The sequence below is a fragment of the Neoarius graeffei genome, chromosome 8, assembly GCF_027579695.1.
Source record: "Neoarius graeffei isolate fNeoGra1 chromosome 8, fNeoGra1.pri, whole genome shotgun sequence".
NCBI lineage: Eukaryota > Metazoa > Chordata > Actinopteri > Siluriformes > Ariidae > Neoarius > Neoarius graeffei.
In genome coordinates, this window is record NC_083576.1 from 83,116,883 (window position 1) to 83,140,740 (window position 23,858).

At 42.5% G+C, this 23,858-nt stretch overlaps 1 protein-coding gene across 1 annotated transcript in view; it reads left to right on the forward strand.

The window, feature by feature from the left end:
* LOC132889946 (cytochrome P450 2D3-like) overlaps window positions 1–6,414 on the forward strand; it is a 29,793-nt gene extending 23,379 nt beyond the window's left edge. Inside the window, exon 9 of the mRNA XM_060926754.1 lies at window positions 6,212–6,414. Coding sequence (XP_060782737.1) covers window positions 6,212–6,414 — 203 coding nt within the window. The remainder of the gene's footprint in view (window positions 1–6,211) is intronic.
* The last annotated feature ends 17,444 nt before the right edge of the window (window positions 6,415–23,858 follow it).

Consider the following 23,858-nt stretch of genomic DNA (forward strand, 5'->3'; position numbering starts at 1 on the left):
ATTTCTCATAATATATCTCAGTTGCAAAAAATTGAAAAACTGCAATCACCAATGACACAGATAGATAACTTTAACACAATGTCAGAATTTTGTTTAATTGATTATGAGACTCTTGAAAAAACTGTACAAAATCTCAGTTCCTCAACATCTGAACTGGACATTCTGCCCACCAACTTTTTAAGTCTGTTCTTCATCTTATAATTACAGATGTGCTTCAAATTATAAATACATCCTTGGAGACTGGTGTTGTTCCTGTGTCCCTAAAAAAAGCTGTTGTAAAGCCCCTTCTTAAAAAAATAATCTGGATCCTTCAGTGTTAAATAATTACAGGCCAATATCAAATCTACCATTTATCGGGAAAATCCTGGAAAAAATTGTCTTCAATCAATTAACTGCCTTCTTGATATCAAACAGCCGTTTTGATAATTTTCAGTCAGGATTTCGTGCCAATCATACCACTGAAACAGCGCTGATTAAAGTTATAAATGACATACGTCTTAATACTGATGCAGGCAAAACATCGGTCCTGGTATTACTGGACCTCAGTGCAGCTTTTGATACTGTTGATCACAACATACTGCTATATCGACTTGAACACTGGGTTGGATTGACTGGTAAAGTTATCAATTGGTTAAAATCATACTTAAAAGATAGAAGCTTCTTTGTTACCCTGGGAAATTGTTCCTCAACGTCAATGCCCTTGACCTGTGGTGTCCCCCAGGGGTCGATTCTTGGACCATTACTTTTCAACCTTTATATGCTCCCACTTGGGCAAATTATCAATAAAAATTCAATTTTGTATCACTGCTATGCAGATGATACCCAAATTTATTTTGCTCTATCACCAAATGATTATGCCCCCCTTGAATGTCTCTACCAGTGTATTGATCAACTCAATAGCTGGATGTCACAAAATTTTCTTCAGCTGAACACAGATAAAACAGAAGTAATTCTATTTGGAAAAAAAGATGAAAGACTCAGGATTACCACTATTCTTGACACAAAAGGGATTAAAACTAAAGAAATGGTTAAAAATCTTGGTGTTTTCATTGACAGCGAGCTAAACTTTGACAGTCACATGAAAGCAATCACTAAAACGGCATTTTATCACCTAAAAAACATTTCCAAACTAAGAGGACTTATGTCAAAACATGATCTGGAAAAACTAATACATGCCTTCATCTCTAGTAGGGTTGATTACTGCAATGGCCTTTTCACAGGCCTGCCAAAAAAGACCATCAAACGACTTCAGCTGGTTCAAAATGCAGCGGCTAGGGTTCTCACACAAACAAAAAGAACAGAGCACATTACTCCAATTCTAAGGTCCCTTCACTGGCTTCCAGTAAGCTACAGAATTGACTTTAAAGCATTGCTGCTGGTGTACAAATCTCTAAATGGTACAGGGCCCAGTTACCTCTCTGATATGTTGCAGCGGCCTAACCCAATCAGATCTACCAGATCGCAACAGAAAAATTTACTATTAAAACCAGTTGTTAAAACAAAGTGTGGTGAAGCAGCTTTTAGCTACTATGCAGTACAGCTATGGAACCAACTGCCAGAGGACATTAAAAATGCTCCTGCTGTTGGCAGCTTCAAATCTAGGTTAAAGACCAAGCTGTTTTCAGATGCTTTCTGTTAAATAATTAATATTTTTATATTTTTTATAATCTTTACTTTCTCTGCATGTTTTAAATTTACTTTAACTTTATTCTATTTTATTCTGCTAGTTTTTTTTCCCTTTCTCTTTCTTTTTCTCCTTTTTCTTTTTGGCATTTTAATATTTTATTTCTACTATTGTTTAATTCTTATTATTTTCTTTTAATTCTTTTAATTCTTTTAATTAATTATTTTAGAATAAAGATAAAATTATTTTATGTAATTTTATTTCTCTATTGTTTACTGTTTTTGTTTTTACTTCTGTAAAGCACATTGAACTGCCATTGTGTATGAAATGTGCTATATAAATAAACTTGCCTTGCCTTGCCTTGGCAGGAGCTGCTGTCACAGAGCCGTCTACGTCATCTCCATGTCAGAGCGAGGAGCCACAGGCTCCTCCTCCCTCTCTCGGGGAATCCCTGGCAGATTTCCCGTTAGAGCAGTCGCGAGACAAGACTCTGCGGCATGCGTTTGACCAAGTGAAAGTAATCGATGGTCAAACGCTTCTGCCGAACGCTACCCTGTCCTTCCCCTATTTTTCTATTATGAAGGATAGATTATACCGAGTGACACAGGACACTCAGACTAAAGAGCAAGTCACGCAGCTTTTGATTCCAAAAAGCCGCCAGGAATTGGTATTCCAGGCAGCTCACTTTAATTCCATGGCTGGACACTTGGGGCAGGATAAGACACTAGCCCGAATAATGGCCTGATTTTATTGGCCGGGGATTCATGGCGATGTCCATAGGTGGTGTACGGCATGCCTCGAATGCCAGTTAGTAAATCCAGCGGCCATTCCAAAAGCGCCTTTGCGCCCTCTACCATTAATCGAGACCCCGTTTGAAAGAATTGGGATGGATCTCGTCGGGCCATTAGATTGCTCAACACGAGGGTACCGCTTTATATTAGTTCTGGTGGACTATGCAACGTGATACCCGCAAGCAGTGCCTCTCCGCAATATCTCAGCACGCAGTATTGCGGAGGCGCTCTTCCGTGTCATCTCCCAAGTTGGAATCCCGAAAGAGATTCTGACTGATCAAGGCACCACGTTTATGTCACGAACACTGAACGAACTGTATGGGCTATTAGGTATTAAGCCGATCCGCACCAGCATGTATCACCCACAAACGGACGGTTTAGTTGAATGGTTCAATCGCACCCTCAAGAATATAATTTAAAAATTCGTCAGTGAGGATGCATGTAACTGGGATAAATGGCTCGAACCCTTGTTATTTGCAGTGCGAGAGGTCCCCCAAGCCTCCACGGGGTTCTCCCCGTTTGAATTATTATATGGGCATAAGCCACGCGGCATTCTAGATGTGCTGCGAGAAAACTGGGAGGAGGGACCTTCACCAAGTAAAAATGAAATTCAATACGTTATTGACCTGCGCGCAAAACTCCACACACTCACACACCTAACCCAGGAGAATTTGCAGCAGGCCCAATAACGGCAAACCCGCCTGTACGACAAGGGTATGCGCCTTAGGGAGTTCGCACCGGGAGATAAAGTACTCGTACTGTTGCCCACATCGAGCTCCAAATTGATCGCCAAGTGGCAAGGACCCTTTGAGGTCACATGGCGAGTCGGGGACGTCGACTACGAGGTGAGGTGAACGGACAGGGGTGGGGCGCTACAGATTTACCACCTCAATCTACTCAAACTCTGCAACGAGGAGGTCCCTGTAGCGTTGGTGTCGGTGGTTCCGGAGAAGGCGGAGCTGGGTCCGGAGGTTCAAAAGAGGGCACTGGCATCGCATACCTCTCCGGTCCCCTGTGAAGACCACCTCTCCCTGACCCAACTCGCGGAGGTTGCCCAGTTGCAGACCGAGTTTTCGGACATGTTCTCGCCCCTGCCCGGCCGCACCAACCTCATAGAGCACCACATTGAGACGCCCCCGGGGGTGGTAGTGCGTAGCCGCCCTTACAGGCTACCCGAACACAAGAAAAAAGTAGTTTGGGAAGAACTTGAGGCCATGCTTGAAATGGGCATCATCGAGGAGTCCCACAGTGACTGGAGTAGCCCAGTGGTCTTGGTACCCAAGGCCGACGGGTCGGTCCGGTTCTGTGTGGACTATAGAAAAGTCAACGCGGTGTCTAAATTCGATGCGTACCCAATGCCTCGTATTGATGAGTTGCTCGATCGACTAGGCACAGCTCGCTTCTATTCGACACTGGATTTAACAAAGGGATATTGGCAGATTCCCTTGACTCCACTATCCCGAGAAAAAACGGCCTTTTCCACACCGTTCAGCTTACAATAATTTGTCACACTTCCTTTTGGGCTGTTTGGGGTGCCCGCTACGTTTCAGTGGCTGATGGACAGGGTCCTCCGCCCCCACGCCACCTATGCGGCCGCCTACCTCGACGACATTATTGTCTATAGTAATGACTGGCCAAGGCACCTCGAACACCTGAGGGCCGTCCTTAGGTCACTGAGGCGAGCGGGTCTCACAGCCAACCCGAAGAAGTGTGCCATTGGGCGGGTGGAAGTATGGTATCTGGGCTTCCATTTGGGCAACGGGCAGGTGCGTCCCCAAATTAATAAGACAGCAGCAATTGCGGCCTGCCCAAGGCCCAAGACCAAAAAGGGGGTGAGACAGTTCCTGGGGCTGGCTGGCTATTATCGTAGGTTTATACCTAATTATTCGGACGTCACCAGCCCGCTGACTGATCTGACTAAAAAGGGGGCACCAGATCCGGTCCAGTGGACGGAGCAATGCCAGCGGGCTTTTTCTGAGGTAAAGGCTGCACTGTGTGGGGGGCCACTTTTACACTCCCCTGACTTCTCTCTCCCCTTTATGTTACAGACGGATGCATCGGACAGAGGGCTGGGGGCTGTTTTGTCCCAGCAGGTGAAAGGGGAGGACCGCCCAGTCCTGTACATCAGTAGGAAGCTGTCGGTGCGTGAAGGGCACTACAGCACGATTGAAAAAGAGTGCTTAGCAATCAAGTGGGCGGTCCTCGCCCTCCGTTACTACCTGCTGGGACGCCCTTTCACCCTCTGTTCGGACCATGCGCCCCTCCAGTGGCTCCACCGCATGAAGGATGCCAACGCGTGGATCACCCGTTGGTACCTGGCACTCCAACCCTTTAATTTCAAGGTGATCCAAAGGCCGGGGGCGCAGATGGTCGTAGCGGACTTCCTCTCCCGTCAAGGGGGGGGGGAGTCGGCTGAGTCGGGCGGTGGGGGTATGTTGCAGCGGGGGCGTGGTCAAGCGCCGGTCTGTGACAGGAGGGCGGAGTCAGGGAAGGTAAATGGCAGAATCACTACACCTGATGTCAATTAACCTGTGTTTGTGTGTCTTCCTAGTGACCGCGCCCTACTTTAGGAGGGAGAGCGAGAGCAGAAGGAGCTCTTCCCTGAACCAGATGCCGATTATGTGTGTGTCTGTGATTACATGATAGATGTTCACTGAAAAGTGTAACAATAAACAAACGCTTTACCAACCTTAACTCTGTCCTGCCGTCTTCTGTGCTCCGCCCTCCTGTGAGAACCGCTACAGTCAGTTTTCAGCCTTGTCTCTTGCATACAGAGATTTCTCCAGATTCTCTGAATCTTTTAATGATATTATGTACAACAAATAATGTGATCCCCAAATTCTTTGCAATTTTATATTGAGGAACGTTATTCTTAACTTTTTGCACTGTTTGCCCACACAGTCTTTCACAGAGTGGTGAACCCCTCCCCATCTTTACTTCTGAGAGACTCCGCCTTTCTGGGATGCTCTTTTTATATCCAGTCATGTTACTGACCTGTTGCCAATTAACAAAATTTTGTTTAGTTTTGTTTTTTTTTAGCATTACACAACTTTTTCAGTCTTTTGTTGCTCCTGTCCCAACTTTTTTTAAACTTCTTGCTGACATCAAATTCAAAATGAGCACATATTTTTCAAAAACAATAAAATTCCTCAGTTTCAACATTTGATATGTTGTCTTTGTACTATTTTCAATGAAATATAGGGTTTCCAAGATTTGCAAATCATCATATTCTGTTTTTAATTACATTTAACACAGTGTCCCAAATTTATGGAATTGGAGTTGTACAAAAATAAGCCAAACCTCATTTATTCAAGTGATTCCAAAATCAGTTTTGGATTTGACTTCACAGAACACTTATTTAACATAAAAAGTACAAGTCACGGCGGTGTAGTGGTTAGCGCTGTCGCCTCACAGCAAGAAGGTCCGGGTTCGAGCCCCGTGGCCGGCGAGGGCCTTTCTGTGTGGAGTTTGCATGTTCTCCCCATGTCCGCATGGGTTTCCTCCGGGTGCTCCGGTTTCCCCCACAGTCCAAAGACATGCAGGTTAGGTTAACTGGTGACTCTAAATTGACCGTAGGTGTGAATGTGAGTGTGAATGGTTGTGTCTATGTGTCAGCCCTGTGATGACCTGGCGACTTGTCCAGGGTGTACCCCACCTTTCGCCCGTAGTCAGCTGGGATAGGCTCCAGCTTGCCTGCAACCCTGTAGAACAGGATAAGCGGCTAGAGATAATGAGATGAGATGAGTACAAGTCACTTATGAGTTAACATGGTAAGCTAATGTGTTTATGTGTGTAGGGCCTCGTGTGTGTCTGGGTGAAGGTCTTGCTCGTGTGGAAATCTTTCTCATCGTTGTCTCCCTGCTGCGCCGCTTTCAGTTCATTTGGCCTGAAGATGCAGGAGAACCAGATTTCACTCCTGTATTTGGATTAACAACAACAGTCAAACCATACAGAATGGGAGTCAGACTGAGACAACCAACTATAACCGAATGGAATTAGTCAGGAAATGTCTGTATGCTGACAAATTCTTTGTGGCAAATGAAATAATATTGTATGACATTAAATGAATGAATGATCAAATAAAAAGATAACAGGAAGACAAAAGGAATATTATGTCTACTAAGAATTTGAATGTTTGTTGGGTCTAATTAAATCTTGTCTTTCTAACTTGTATTTTGTATCTTGGTTTTCTCTGCAGTGGTTCTTTGAAAAATTAAAATTTCTAACACCTGGTCTGGATCCTGTTTTTTGGGTGAACATTGTAGGAATCACCGCACTTTATATATGTGCCCCCACCCCCCTTTTAAGAAAACAAAAGTAATTGGACAGTTGGCTGTTCAGCTGTTACATGGCCAGGTGCCAGTTATTCCCTCTGTTTTAATCAGATAAAATCTCTAGGGTTCATTTCAAGTCAAGTCAATTTATTTATATGATGCTTTTAACAACAGATATTGTTGCAAAGCAGTTTTACAGAAAAATAAAGACTTTAAAGATATGAACTAATTTTATCCCTAATAAGTTTACACAACACCCTGATGAGCAAGCCTGAGGTGACAGTGCTAAGGAAAAACTCTCTCAGACAACATGAGGAAGAAACCTTGAGAGGAACCAGACTCAAAAGGGAACCCATCCTCATTTGTGTGATAACAGATAGCATGATTACAAATAACTTCTATAACTGTGCCCTATATTGTCACAAAGTACAATTGTGTAACCAGGAAATTCATTATAGTTTTAGCATGAAGTCTATTTTGTTGAAGATATCAGCTGTTTATTAATGGAGATGAGTGCAAAACTATTCATGACAACTGCAGTCCTAAAGTTTTCATGCCAGTTGTAGTCCTCAGCCAAAACTGTACAGTAAGTGTCCAGAGTCATCTTCTAAGTGTATCTTTAGACTGTCCATATGGGGCCATCCTCTCCAGGAGCGATGTGATGAGACTTCAGCCAGAAGATCCATCAGGATGGATCAGGCAGGTCCGAAGAACAGGAGAGGCCAGCATCACTGGTATCTCAGGATTGATGTGTAACTTGACAGAGAGAGAGAGAGAGAGAGACAGAACACAGGATGTTAGGTATGCCCATTGTCACTTAATGTTCAAGACACATTGTGCTCTGAGTGCAAGCAGGGACTTTGGCAAGGCTAACACTTCCATGCACTATTGTGTAAATGATTGACAGGATTCATAGTTTGAGTCAGCGACTGTCTTGGTCTAACAGCCAAATGAACATAGTGTTGTAGAGCAGCGGTACAACTGTCATCATGTTGGGCTCCTTAGTTCTTGCTGGATTTTGCATGTGCCTCTTTGTCTTCTTATTCAGGATCTAGAGGACGAAGAACCCCCCCCCCCCCCCCCCCCCCCCGGGCCGCGACCCCTACCCATATTTGGCAACCTTTTTCATTTCAACATCAAGAATCCTCTGAAAGACTTTGAAATGGTAAGCCATTATATTGTTGTAATGCATCTCTGAGCCATAACTCAAAAGAAATTAAACTGCCTCCTAAACATGTGCCTTAGCTGTAATGGGTTATCTGTATTTTAATTTATTATGAAGATTTCAATGGAAAACTTTGTTATTTGGGTTTTTGATGCAATTTACATTCTAGAAGAATAAGCTAACTTTGTCCAAAAAATATAATTATGTGACAATATCTTGGAAAAATTTCAGATGCCTTTTTTTTTTTGCTGGGTCAAGGACTGTTTGCTGTCTGTGCTGTCTAATGTGTCTATTTTTTATGAGCGTTATGTACATTTAGCCCTGTCTTGTTTCTGATGGGATGTACATGTCAATCACTGAAGTAAACCAATAACTTAAGTCCATATTAGCCATAGTGCACAAAAGAGAAAATGGCTGAATATCCCTACATACAACACAGATGAGTTAAGGTTGGACAGCTGTAAGTCCACTTTGATACACAATCTAACCAAGTCCTTGGCTGCAAACAAGTGGGTAAGACTAAATGGCTGGCTTGGGATTGGGGTAAATCATCGTCTCAAGGTTAGAGAGGCAGCTTTGGGGCTTAAAGTGCATATCATGGGTAAATTCAGGAGCAAGATCAATGTAAGGGCCTCTGCATGCTCTTGCGACAAGGCTTTCGCAGATAGCTTTTCGCAGACAGTTGTAATTTATCGTTGAGCAGGGAGTAATAGGCGTGCGCGATGTTATTCACTGCCACAATGCAAGGGGGCGCGAAGTCGCGAAATTGCTAGGAGTAGTTGGTGGGTGTGGTTAGTGGAGTGTTTATCCTCCGGTTACTTATAATGACTAGAACTGGAGTCGTATAGATGTACGTACTTCCTCACTTCCTCGATCAACCGCTCTTTGTGCTGCTCCATCTTCGCTCGTGTTTTTAAAAATGGCGGTCGTGAAAACAAAACAAACCGGGAAAGTAGGGAAGCGGAAGTGTGTGTACAGCAGATGTAGAGTGGGCCAATCAGAGCCCTCTTGTTTGCGACGCTGTCTGTGAGGCTTCTGCAGTGGTCACAATTTTTGGGAGGTGCGCGCAGAGCGTCTGCGAAGGGGGGGGGCTACGCAGACGCCATCTGCGACGCTATCCGCGAGGACTGGGTTGTCAGCATAAATTGGCCTTAATTCTCCTATTTTCTATTAAACTTTGGTCAAATATCTGTCACATTTTGCATTTTGTGCAATTTTTTTTTACCTTGCGCAATACCATAAAAATTCAGTTGAAATCAAGCCATTTGAGGCGAATTAGTCCGCCTCTGAAAAAACTTGGCATTTGGATTTCCCGGGAAACATTGATTTTCGTGACGTCGCGTGCGGGACGCCTCCTTCTGAATCCTACGTCAGTGCTGGTTTGTTTATGAGAAAACCACCTGGTGGTTTTCGGCAAATTTCTTCAACGTTATCACGTAATTATTAAAATGGTTAACAGATGTATCATAGGAGGGTGTAGCAACACCAATCTTGATGGGATTAGTACTCATCGTTTTCCAAAAGACCGGACAATGAGAGAGAAATGGGAGCGCTTGGTCTACACAGGCAGTGCACTGAAACCGTGCAAAGCTTGCGCAGCCTGCTGGCGCTTCCGCAGGTGACGTCACGAATCTGGCTCCAGACTCCCTTGGGATTTTTCCAGACGTGTTTTGTTATTTTATTTTTTTCTGCTGTACACAGATGGCCTTGTGCAAAATTACCCTTCTGGATGAGTTTGTAAAGGGACATACTTTCATATGAAAAAAACGAAATTGGTCCAGGATATGCACTTTAAAGGTCACTGGTTTGATTCCCTGGATCAGCAGGAAAAGTGTGTGGTGGGGGGAGTGAATGACCAGCACTTCCCCTCTCTCTACTTGCTCACATCCTCAGATGGGTTGAATGTAGAGGAAGAATTTCACTGTTCTCTAATGTACACTTGATGAATAATAATAATAATAATAATAAAATTGTAGGTCTGCGGAGCAGCCACTGATTTCACATGATTAACCTGGGCAACTTGGCATGAAGGCACAGTGGCTATGGTGGGTAATGTAAGACGCATCATGACAAACTGCATTCAGAGCTGAACATTCAAGTGCTGAAATGCAGCAGGAAAGATGATTGTCCATTCCACTCCAAAATCCCTTGTCTTCTGTCCTACTGTACTAATCTCCTCAACAGGTTTTAGACTGATTGGATTCCTGGCCTAGTGAACTCTCATGAGGATTTTTTTTTTTTCTGAGATGAAAAAGCACTTCTGTATATTTACCTGGATAAGGGTATCTGCTAAAGGCTATAAAATTAAATGTGAATGCATAATTGCATGGCATTACAGCAACCTACTTCCTTGCATCATGGTGACTGTCACAAACTTTTAGAAATACCCTTCACGTCTGTTTTGCTGGAGTGAGTGTAACTGTCTGATATGTTGATACAGTACATGTCAGAAATTAGCTGCACTATTCCAGTAAGGATCAATAATTCATAAGGGGTGAACTTTACCTTAAAAAACTTGTCCTTTGTTTGTCTTCCCTGGTGCTGTCGTCAGGGAGAAAATTACAGTGCAGTAAGGAACAACTCTCTCTCTCTCTCTCTCTCTCTCTCTCTCACACACACACACACAAAAAAAAACTGGAATAAAGAAAAATCAGAGAAGAACAAAAAAAAACAGACTAGAATCTGAATTTTAAATATTTCTATTTGTTACATTGCAGGGCTGAACAAAGAGTGAAAAAAATCTGTGTAAAAGCGTAATAATTGCAAAAATACAAATGTTTCAGTACACCTTGGACTTTCATCAGTGCAAAAGGAGCAGTACATTATGAGTAACCATACGTGTTGCTAAACAGATGCATCTAATTGAGCTCAGGCTTGATTGGAACTCCATGGAACTAATTCCCAAAAGATAAAGTCATTACAAATACATTAGGATAATATAATTCCATACCACCAACACATTACCATACATGTACTGATATACAGTACATGCATATAAATGTTGGCTTTTTCAATGGAACTGGGACACATTGGTATTAAAATACAATAAGATTGAGCCACAGAAAACAAGTCATGTCTAATTCTTCATTTAAGCCACTAGTGTGTATGGTTTTAAAGTAGATGTATCTGCATTCGCATTGGGGTAACATTTATTCCATATTTCCACCACGACGATTAGGAAGCATGATAATGCCACAGAATGCCAAATCCAAAATAGAATGTTTGCCATCTGCAAAACATCTTGCAACAACTGATTTAGGATCAGCTCAACAGATTTAGAATTAAAATTCTATCCAAGTTGTTTCCTTGTTTTCCAAACAGAACAGGCACCACATTTGATACATGCAATACGTTAGACAACATTATTGCAGTTGCATATGTTACATGTTTTTTTTAAATTATTATTATTTTTATTGTTGGTAAAATTGTTGACCTTTTAGCAGTTAGAATATGCAGCATAATTTCAGCAAGGAAAGAAACCTGTGGCATTGTCCAAATGGCCCTGGCAGATGGAGTTTTGACACGTGTCTGTATGTTACCAGTATGTCCTGGACATTTTTTGCTCTAGAAAAGTGGATGGAAGTTAAAGATCTCCATGCCAACATCATCAATATATAAAATGTTCTAATGTTTTTGCACACATTATATACAACCCCGATTCCAAAAAAGTTGGGACAAAGTACAAATTGTAAATAAAAACGGAATGCAATGATGTGTAAGTTTCAAAATTCCATATTTTATTCAGAATAGAACATAGATGACATATCAAATGTTTAAACTGAGAAAATGTATCATTTAAAGAGAAAAATTAGGTGATTTTAAATTTCATGACAACAACACATCTCAAAAAAGTTGGGACAAGGCCATGTTTACCACTGTGAGACATCCCCTTTTCTCTTTACAAGGGTCTGTAAACGTCTGGGGACTGAGGAGACAAGTTGCTCAAGTTTAGGGATAGGAATGTTAACCCATTCTTGTCTAATGTAGGATTCTAGTTGCTCAACTGTCTTAGGTCTTTTTTGTCGTATCTTCCGTTTTATGACGCGCCAAATGTTTTCTATGGGTGAAAGATCTGGACTGCAGGCTGGCCAGTTCAGTACCTGGACCCTTCTTCTACGCAGCCATGATGCTGTAATTGATGCAGTATGTGGTTTGGCATTGTCATGTTGGAAAATGCAAGGTCTTCCCTGAAAGAGACGTCGTCTGGATGGGAGCGTTGCTCTAGAAGCTGGATATACCTTTCAGCATTGATGGTGTCTTTGCAGATGTGTAAGCTGCCCATGCCACACGCACTAATGCAACCCCATACCATCAGAGATGCAGGCTTCTGAACTGAGCACTGATAACAACTCAGGTCGTCCTTCTCCTCTTTAGTTCGAATGACACGGCATCCCTGATTTCCATAAAGAACTTCAAATTTTGATTCGTCTGACCACAGAACAGTTTTCCACTTTGCCACAGTCCGTTTTAAATGAGCCTTGGCACAGAGAAGATGTCTGCGCTTCTGGATCATGTTTAGATATGGCTTCTTCTTTGAACTATAGAGTTTTAGCTGGCAACGGCGGATGGCACAGTGAATTGTGTTCACAGATAATGTTCTCTGGAAATATTCCTGAGCCCATTTTGTGATTTCCAATACAGAAGCATGCCTGTATGTGATGCAGTGCCGTCTAAGGGCCCGAAGATCACGGGCACCCAGTATGGTTTTCCGGCCTTGACCCTTACGCACAGAGATTCTTCCAGATTCTCTGAATCTTTTGATGATATTATGCACTGTAGATGATGATATGTTCAAACTCTTTGCAATTTTACACTGTCAAACTCCTTTCTGATATTGCTCCACTATTTGTCGGCGCAGAATTAGGGGGATTGGTGATCCTCTTCCGTCTTTACTTCTGAGAGCCGCTGCCACTCCAAGATGCTCTTTTTATACCCAGTCATGTTAATGACCTATTGCCAATTGACCTAATGAGTTGCAATTTGGTCCTCCAGCTGTTCCTTTTTTGTACCTTTAACTTTTCCAGCCTTTTATTGCTCCTGTCCCAACTTTTTTGAGATGTGTTGCTGTCATGAAATTTCAAATGAGCCAATATTTGGCATGAAATTTAAAAATGTCTCACTTTCGACATTTGATATGTTGTCTATGTTCTATTGTGAATACAATATCAGTTTTTGAGATTTGTAAATTATTGCATTCCGTTTTTATTTACAAATTGTACTTTGTCCCAACTTTTTTGGAATCGGGGTTGTGTATATATATATATATATATATATATATATATATATATATATATATATGTGTGTGTGTGTCCTATTCCCAGTGTAAATGCTAACATTTATATGTATGCATATCAGTAAGTGTATGATAATGTGTTACTGCGATACAGTTATATCATCCTAATGTATTTGTGGCAGCATGGTGGTGTAAGTGGTTAGCACTGGGCTCGAACCCAGAACCTTAGCACAGCTAGAAGGTTCTGGGTTCGAGCCCAGTGGTTGATGGGGGCCTTTCTGTGTGGAGTTTGTGTAGCGGTTCTTTACTCGTTGTGTTGTGATTGATGACACACCGATGATGCTTTTGACACCCAACTGTTTATTCTGTTAACATTTATAACAAAGAGCAAAAGATGATCATGAATCTTCACAAAGGCAGCCTCTCCCAGCCAGGGTAAATGCAGACTGACCATTTAACCGTATTTCAATAATGAGAAAATAAAATACAAAAGAATTATCATAGAAAATAAATATATCGCATTAGGCCTGTATTGCTTATATTACATCAAGATCATGCAACATGAAATGAATCTGAATCTTTCCTGTGGCAGAGGGGGCGTGGTCAAATGTAGGTCTGTGAATGGAGGGCGGAGTCAGGGAAGGTAAGTGGTCGTATCACTGCACCTGACATGAATTAACCTGTGTTTGTGCGTCTCCTCCAGTGACCGCGCCCCATAAAAGGAGAGAGAGAGCAGAGAAAGGGAGCTCTCTCCTGACCTGAATGCATGTGTGTGTATGTATGAGAGAGTAAGCTGAAAAGCTATATGTACAGTGGTGCCTGAAAGTTTGTGAACCCTTTAGAATTTTCAATATTTCTGCTTAAATATGACCTAAAACATCATCAGATTTTCACACAAGTCCTAAAAGTAGATAAAGAGAACCCAGTTAAACAAATGAGACAAAAATATTATACTTGGTCATTTATTTATTGAGGAAAATTATCCAATGTCACATATCTGTGAGTGGCAAAAGTATGTGAACCTTTGCTTTCAGTATGTGGTGTGACCCCCTTGTGCAGCAATAACTGCAACTAAACGTTTCCGGTAACTGTTGATCAGTCCTGCACACCAGCTTGGGGGAATTTTAGCCCATTCCTCCGTACAGAACAGTTTCAACTCTGGGATGTTGGTGGGTTTCCTCACATGAACTGCTCGCTTCAGGTCCTTCCACAGCATTTTGATTGGATTAAGGTCAGGACTTTGACTTGGCCATTCCAAAACATTAACTTTATTCTTCTTTAACCATTCTTTGGTAGAACAACTTGTGTGCTTAGGGTCGTTGTCTTGCTGCATGACCCACCTTCTCTTGAGATTCAGTTCATGGACAGATGTCCTGACATTTTCCTTTAGAATTCGCTGGTGTAATTCAGAATTCATTGTTCCATCAGTGATGGCAAGCCGTCCTGGCCCAGATGCAGCAAAACAGGCCCAAACCATGATACTACCACCACCATGTTTCACAGATGGGATAAGGTTCTTATGCTGGAATGCAGTGTTTTCCTTTCTCCAAACATAACACTTCTCATTTAAACCAAAAAGTTCTACTTTGGTCTCATCCATCCACAAAACATTTTTCCAATAGCCTTCTGGCTTGTCCACGTGATCTTTAGCAAACTGCAGACGTGCAGCAGCGTTCTTTTTGTAGAGCAATGGCTTTCTCCTTGCAACCCTGCCATGCACACCATTGTTGTTCAGTGTTCTCCTGATGGTGGACTCATGAACAATAACATTAGCCAATGTGAGAGAGGCCTTCAGTTGCTTAGAAGTTAGCCTGGGGTTCTTTGTGACCCACCGACTATTACACACCTTGCTGTTGGAGTGATCTTTATTGGTCGACCACTCCTGGGGAGGGTAACAATGGTCTTGAATTTCCTCCATTTGTACACAATCTGTCTGACTGTGGATTGGTGGAGTCCAAACTCTTTAGAGATGGTTTTGTAACCTTTTCCAGCCTGATGAGCATCAGAAACACTTTTTCTGATGTCCTCAGAAATCTTTGTTCGTGCCATGATACACTTCCACAAACATGTGTTGTGAAGATCAGACTTTGATAGATCCCTGTTCTTTAAATAAAACAGGGTGCCCACTCACACCTGATTGTCATCCCATTGATTGAAAACACCTGACTCTAATTTCACCTTTAAATTAACTGCTAATCCTAGAGGTTCACATACTTTTGCCACTCACAGATATGTGATATTGGATCATTTTCCTCAATAAATAAATGACCAAGTATAATATTTTTGTCTCATTTGTTTAACTGGGTTCTCTTTATCTACTTTTAGGACTTGTGTGAAAATGTGATGTTGTTTTAGGTCATATTTATGCAGAAATATAGAACATTCTAAAGGGTTCACAAACTTTCAAGCACCACTGTATATACAAAATAAAAAGTTCGTGAGAACTCAGTTCTGGCCTGCCGTGCTTCTGTGCTCCACCCACCCGCTCTGATTCTACATTTCCCTTCTTGGGTTAGTGAATGCATGGTCACTGATCTGGCTAACCAGTGCTATCCAGTAACACTGAATAGAAAAATAACTTTCCAATAAACAAACTACTCACTTAACATGGTAATGGGAGTTGGCTACATACCTGTTAACATTTATAACAAAGAGCAAAAGATGATCATGAATCTTCACAAAGGCAGCCTAACACAAGAAAGAGACAAGCTGAAGTAAGCTTTTCATGTGAAGATAACACTAGCTAACATGTACAACAACAAAATCACATGGTTAGCAAAGCTAGCAATCATAAGCTCTCAAAATACTCTTTACAAATGTAGTGACCAACACTGAGCAACACTATTCTTGTGCACTTATCATATAATACATGAAGACACTGTTATGTGCACTTATCATATAATACATGAAGACACTGTTATGTGCACTTAGACTCAGGTTATAGATTATTAAAGTGTAGATTATGATCCAACTGCTCTGGATACATACCTCTCCCAGTCAGGGTAAATGCAGACTGAGGAGAGGATGCAGAAATGCAGGACATAGACACAACATAGAGGGAGCTCTAACAGAACAAATGAAACTCCCAATACCAAATCCAGCTCAAGGATTTTGCTGCCAAAGGCAAGTGGGAAGAATCAACCTTGCTACATTTGCATGTTCTTCCCATGTCTGTGTGGGTTTTTTCTGGGTGCTCTAGTTTCCCCCACAGTTCAAAGACATGCAGATTAGGCTAATTAGTGGCTTTAAATTGTCCATAGGTGTGTGTGTGTGTGTGTGTGTGAATGATTGAGAGGAGAAAACTTCTATAATAATCCAGTAGAAGGCAACGGGAAACCACTCGATGTTCTCTCGAGACTTTGATGTCACTGTAGTGATATGCCAAAATGGATGGATGGAATGTATTTGTAATGACCTGATGTGTTAGCAGTTGGCTTCATTAGTGATCAATCAAGCCCAAGCTCACTGATTAGGTGCACACACATATAGAGTGACTCACCATGCATTGCTTGTTTTGCACTGAGGAAAGTCCAACGTGGACAGAAATATTTGCATTTTTTCACTTAATGCACTTTTACACATTTTTTCACTGTCTGTACAACCCTACAATGTAGCAAATATAAATTCATAAAATTCAGACTCAAGTCTGAATTTGTTTCTCTCTCTCTCTCTCTCTGTCCAAGTTGTTGCTGAGTTGAGCTTTGCTGCACCACTATTCCATAAAACACACTGAGGTGAATCTCATGGCAATCACTCAGTGAGTTTACATGCACATAGAGAAAATCGAATTTCTGCCGTTGCTCGACTGAAATCGAAGTTCTAAATGGCATGGAAACACCTTAGCTAGGCTGAAATTGAACCGAACTTGATTTCTTGTAACCGAGCTACACGACCTAGATTATGCAATTTTTGCCGAGCTACTTAGTGCATGTATACCCTATCGAGCTACGTCAGGGGTGTCCAAACTGATCCATAAAGGGCCGTGTGGCTGCAGGTTTTCATTCCAGCCATGCAGCAGCACACCTGATTTGGCTTATTCAATCAACTGACACACCCACCCTTTAATCAAGGGTGGGTGTGGCTGCAAGTATTTGACTGTGTGAAGACAGTTCAGTTGATTGAATGAGCCAAGTCAGGTGTGCTGCTGCATGGCTGGAATGAAAACCTGCAGCCACACGGCCCTTTATGGATCAGTTTGGACACCCCTGAGCTACGTAGTCGAGCTGCTTACTTCAGCACTGCCCCTTCCGGAAGTGACGAGTGACGAGACCACAAGCGGGAAACACAACAGCCTCGGTCGAGAAAAAAAAAAACAGCCTCGGTCGGGATGACACTTCAGATCAACTTCAACTTAGTGCCCATTTTATTAGGAATACTTCTGTTCGTACATACAAATACTCTTCTTGTGAACACGGAACTGATAACTTTGTTTATACTCTTGAACAATGTTGCCAGATACTGCTGACGTTTTCCAGCCCAAAATATGTTCAAAGCCCGCCAAAATGCACTTAATACCGCCCAATTAGGCGGGAAACCACCCAATCTGGCAACACTGCTCTTGAATAGCTCTTCTTCATGACGACAACCGGAAGTGTACCAACACGATGGGGCGTGTAGCGCCACCTGTGGCTCGGGTGCACAATGTACCTCACACAATAGCTCGATTTCCTTGTGTAAATGTAGGATTGGATTTCTCTGGCACCCCTGCTGGGACCCTTTGCTCGAATACCGACAGCAGCTCGATTTGGATGTGCATGTAAACGCACTCAGTCAGTATGTTTACATGCACATCCAAATCGAGCTGCTGTCGGTAATCGAGCAAAGGGTCCCAGCAGGGGTGCCAGAGAAATCCAATCCTACATGCACACAAGGAAATCGAGCTATTGTGTGAGGTACATTGTGCACCCGAGCCACAGGTGGCGCTACACGCCCCATCGTGTTGGTACACTTCCGGTTGTCGTCATGAAGAAGAGCTATTCAAGAGCAGTGTTGCCAGATTGGGCGGTTTCCCGCCTAATTGGGCAGTTTTAAGTGCATTTTGGCGGGTTTTGAACATATTTTGGGCTGGAAAATGTCAGCAGTATCTGGCAACATTGTTTAAGAGTATAAACAAAGTTATCAGTTCCATGTTCACAAGAAGAGTGTTTGTAGTTTGTATGTACGAACAGAAGTGTTCCTAATAAAATTGGCACTAAGTTGAAGTTGATCTGAAGTGTCATGCTGTGTTGTGTTTCCCGCTTGTGGTCTTGTCACTCATCACTTCCGGAAGGGGCAGTGCTGAAGTAAGTAGCTGGACTACGTAGCTCGATAGGGTATACATGCACTAAGTAGCTCGGCAAAAATCGCATAATCTAGGTTGTGTAGCTTGGTTACGAGAAATCAAGTTTGGTTCAATTTCAGCCTAGCTAAGGTGTTTCCATGCCATTTAGAACTTCGATTTCAGTCGAGCAACGGCAGAAATTCGATTTTCTCTATGTGCACGTAAAGGCACTCACTGTAAGCTTTCTTTAGAGTAATGCTATCAGGGACATATACCTGTGGCAGCTTTTACTCCTGGTGATCCATTCATCTACTTGCTTGATCTCTGGAAACCATGAACATTAGTATTCAACACTTTTACAGACAAGGTAGAAGTGCTTGGCATTCTTTTGTTTTGCAGACAGCTATCTTAGTGGACCATGGGCTATGAGTCTTGGATTTTTCCAAGGCCTTGTAATTCGCGACAACTTGGCAGCTCTGTTTCACAGTAGACTTATTATCTTTCTGTACCGGGGCAATTTCTCAGAGACAACAAGGGAAGCCGAGCTTCCCCTAAAATTCTCTCCCCAAACTGCGGCATCTATGACGTTGAATTCTCATTAAAACAATAACTTGCATAACATAATATATGCCCAAGATTGTATTTAAGTTCATAACTATCCTGTAACTTATTTGAGTGATGTCTGACGAACTTGCAGTTTGCTACGAGAATCACCTTTGCTGCCAGGCTGTAACCAGCGTTGCCAGATACTGCTGACGTTTTCCAGCCAAAATATGTTCAAAACCCGCCAAAATGCACTTAAAACCGCCCAATCTGGCAACACTGGCTGTAACCTTTCTTATTTCAATGGGCTCTATGCGCTGGCAGCCGGGTATCCGTTGCAGTCTATGAGAGGGCTCTGAACAGCCAATTTCAGCTAGTTGTTATTGATTAAAATCGACAAAATCGTCACTTCCAGGGAAGCCGGGCTTCTCTGGGACTAAACAAGACAGTGGGAGGGGCAAGAAGCCGGCTGATGAAGGATTATTGGAGGTAGTGTTTGAAAGACATGAGGAGGGTGGGCTCTGTACTTCGGTGTCAGCGAGGAACACGGTAAGCGCATGATCAGTCCCTAGCGGATGTCGAGAAAGTGTAGTCATGTGCCAAAGTGCTGTCCGAATTTCTTTTCATATAAATGTTTCTTCTCATTGATGTCTCTGTACATTACTCTGTAAATAAATGTAAATATTACTCGTTGTGCTCCGTTAACTTTCATCCATTCTATCAGTTTGATCATTCGTGAATTCACTCGTTTATTTCATTTGTAGTTCAATCTGGTTGTAGGCTAGCTTGAGCCTTATTGGGATCTGCAGTGCTAGCTGCGAACAGAAATTGGTGAAGTCTCTGGAAAGCACAACCAGCTGGTATGACAGGGTCACAGACCATTTTCTGGAAAAGGAGCGGAGGGCAGAATTTGTGTATAAATAGTGTGCATCATATAATGTTCATGAATCTGAAGTGTGTATATTGTTCAGTAATGTTAAGAGAATGGTGGGCTCTGTGTTATAGGTTATCTCATCTCATTATCTCTAGCCGCTTTATCCTTCTACAGGGTCGCAGGCAAGCTGGAGCCTATCCCAGCTGACTACGGGCGAAAGGCGGGGTACACCCTGGACAAGTCGCCAGGTCATCACAGGGCTGACACATAGACACAGACAACCATTCACACTCACATTCACACCTACGCTCAATTTAGAGTCACCAGTTAACCTAACCTGCATGTCTTTGGACTGTGGGGGAAACCGGAGCACCCGGAGGAAACCCACGCGGACACGGGGAGAACATGCAAACTCCACACAGAAAGGCCCTCGCCGGCCCCGGGGCTCGAACCCAGGACCTTCTTGCTGTGAGGCGACAGCGCTAGCCACTACACCACCGTGCCGCCTGTTATAGGTTATACCTGGGTATAATATTCAAGGTTCTGTGTGTTGCATAGCCTACCTGGTTATGAATTTCCAGACTGTGTTGCAGAAGATGTTCAAGGATGTGTTGCACAGCTGGGTGTTGTGTTAAAGACTCTGTGTTGCATATCTGGGTATGATGTTCAAGGCTCTTCGTTGAATAGCCAGTGATTTTTGGATGTTTGATATTTTTGATTAAGGATATGAGGCACTAGCCTGGCAAGTCAGACTATAACATGAAATGTACAAGCAAAAATACTTTCTGCCACTAGATAGGGTTGTCTAGTTCACTATGCTAATGGGGCACACCTTTCTATGCTTTGATATCCGGCCTACAGGTTTTACGATGAATGCGTAAAATGGGCTTCCCCTGTTTTAAAAACCAGCAGCCCCCACTGCTGTGAGATAATACTATTTCATTTACTATAAAGGATTTGTCCTGGTACCTTACAATACTGACTGCAGTGTATTTTCTTTTACAACCCCGATTCCAAAAAAGTTGGGACAAAGTACAAATTGTAAATAAAAACGGAATGCAACGATGTGGAAGTTTCAAAATTCCATATTTTATTCAGAATAGAACATAGATGACATATCAAATGTTTAAACTGAGAAAATGTATCATTTAAAGAGAAAAATTAGGTGATTTTAAATTTCATGACAACACATCTCAAAAAAGTTGGGACAATGCCATGTTTACCACTGTGAGACATCCCCTTTTCTCTTTACAACAGTCTGTAAACGTCTGGGGACTGAGGAGACAAGGTGCTCAAGTTTAGGGATAGGAATGTTAACCCATTCTTGTCTAATGTAGGATTCTAGTTGCTCAACTGTCTTCGGTCTTTTTTGTCGTATCTTCCGTTTTATGATGCGCCAAATGTTTTCTATGGGTGAAAGATCTGGACTGCAGGCTGGCCAGTTCAGTACCCAAACCCTTCTTCTACGCAGCCATGATGCTGTAATTGATGCAGTATGTGGTTTGGCATTGTCATGTTGGAAAATGCAAGGTCTTCCCTGAAAGAGACGTCATCTGGATGGGAGCATATGTTGCTCTAGAACCTGGATATACCTTTCAGCATTGATGGTGTCTTTCCAGATGTGTAAGCTGCCCATGCCACACGCACTAATGCAACCCCATACCATCAGAGATGCAGGCTTCTGAACTGAGCATTGATAACAACTTGGGTCGTCCTTCTCCTCTTTAGTCCGAATGACACGGCATCCCTGATTTCCATAAAGAACTTCAAATTTTGATTCATCTGACCACAGAACAGTTTTCCACTTTGCCACAGTCCATTTTAAATGAGCCTTGGCCCAGAGAAGACGTCTGCGCTTCTGGATCACGTTTAGATACGGCTTCTTCTTTGAACTATAGAGTTTTAGCTGGCAACGGCGGATGGCACGGTGAATTGTGTTCACAGATAATGTTCTCTGGAAATATTCCTGAGCCCATTTTGTGATTTCCAATACAGAAGCATGCCTGTATGTGATGCAGTGCCGTCTAAGGGCCTAAAGCTCAAGGGCACCCAGTATGGTTTTCCGGCCTTGACCCTTACGCACAGAGATTCTTCCAGATTCTCTGAATCTTTTGATGATATTATGCACTGTAGATGATGATATGTTCAAACTCTTTGCAATTTTACACTGTCGAACTCCTTTCTGATATTGCTGCACTATTTGTCGGCGCAGAATTAGGGGGATTGGTGATCCTCTTCCCATCTTTACTTCTGAGAGCCGCTGCCACTCCAACATAGACTGCGGAATCACCCGGGCCAGGGGGGCCGTGGCCCGGGTAACTTTTTGAAAATTATTAAAAAAATAAATAAAATGTTGACCTGCGAGTGTTTTTCAACTCAAAACATGTCGACAAAATCGAACTTAAACCCAACCCATGCTGTAATTTAATCAAACATTTGCTTAAACATTTCCTAAACCAATATTTTTTGACGTTGAGCAACGTGTATACGTCGTGCGTGAAATGTTGCAAAATGTACACAGCACAGCGCAGCGCTGAAAAAACACCGCATGGAAGTTGTGATTGTGGTAGTAGACATCATTGTTTGTAGTGTGGAATAGATGGAGCAAGAAAATGAAAAGGCAAAAACCGATTTTTGAATATTTTAAAGGAAAGCAAATTAAAACCGAAGCACCATCCGATGGCACAGCTGTGCCCCAAACTTCGACCGTGGACCAAAGCAAAAGAGAAGAATGTTCTTCGACTGAGAAAAGAAAGGCTAACTCAACCAAACCTCGCTGAGGCTAACGGTCCACCTCAACTTAGCCATGAGACCCACGGTCTTTGCCTTTGGGAAGTTTTAAGAGTAAGTCATTGGTTACTTCTATTAGCACCGCCGAGTGCACTGCTTCCTCTGTTTTCAATGTTTCTATACTGCATTGGTACTGATACAAGCAAGTTGTTTAAGTTGAGTTAGCCTACTACTGAGGTGCTTTTGTTGTGTACTGTTGGCTGTTTTAGCATTTTATTCTGCGCAGTTATGTGCTGGCATGTTGTGGGCTAAAGTCATGACCGATGGATTAATCTATGTATAGCCTTCTGTGCTGTTGGCTGTTTTGGCAGTTTATTCTGCGCAGTTATGTGGTGGCATATTGTGGATTAAAGTCATAACTGATGCTGGGTTATTAGTGTTGGCTGTTTTGGCATTTTATTCTGCGCAGTTATGTGCTGGCATATTGTGGAAACGCACACACACGCGCACACACACACACAGACGCGCACTCGCGCGCGCGGACACACGCAGCTCTGACAAAACTGCAGGCATATTCCCATACTTTCCTCTGACCGAGCACCGCCGAGTGCACTTCTCTGTGTTCAGTGTTTTCTTTAGTACTGGTACAAGCAAGCAGTTTAAGTTGAGTTACCACCGACCACCGAGGTGCTTTTCTTGTGCATTTTAATCTGCACGGTTCTGTGCTGGCTGTCATGACTGATAGCATTACGTGCGTGTCCGTGTATAATGTAGCCTATATGCATCATGTCCAACCTAACATTTCGGTGACACCCTCTTGCGATTGTGGCCCCCCCTTGTTCAAATGCGTTCCGCGGTCTATGCACTCCAAGATGCTCTTTTTATACCCAGTCATGTTAATGACCTATTGCCAATTGACCTAATGAGTTGCAATTTGGTCCTCCAGCTGTTCCTTTTTTGTACCTTTAACTTTTCCAGCCTCTTATTGCCCCTGTCCCAACTTTTTTGAGATGTGTTGCTGTCATGAAATTTCAAATGAGCCAATATTTGGCATGAAATTTCAAAATGTCTCACTTTTGACATTTGATATGTTGTCTATGTTCTGTTGTGAATACAATATCAGTTTTTGCGATTTGTAAATTATTGCATTCCGTTTTTATTTACAGTTTGTACTTTGTCCCAACTTTTTTGGAATCGGGGTTGTACAAACATAAACCAATAAATCTTTTACTTCACGCCTTGAACCTCTAACATGTGTGACCTTGTTTCAAACTGTCTGATACTGTATGCAAGTTTAGTCTCTGTATCTACTGTAACTGGAATCTTAACTTGCCTCCCAGACCGTGTGTGACACAACAGTGACT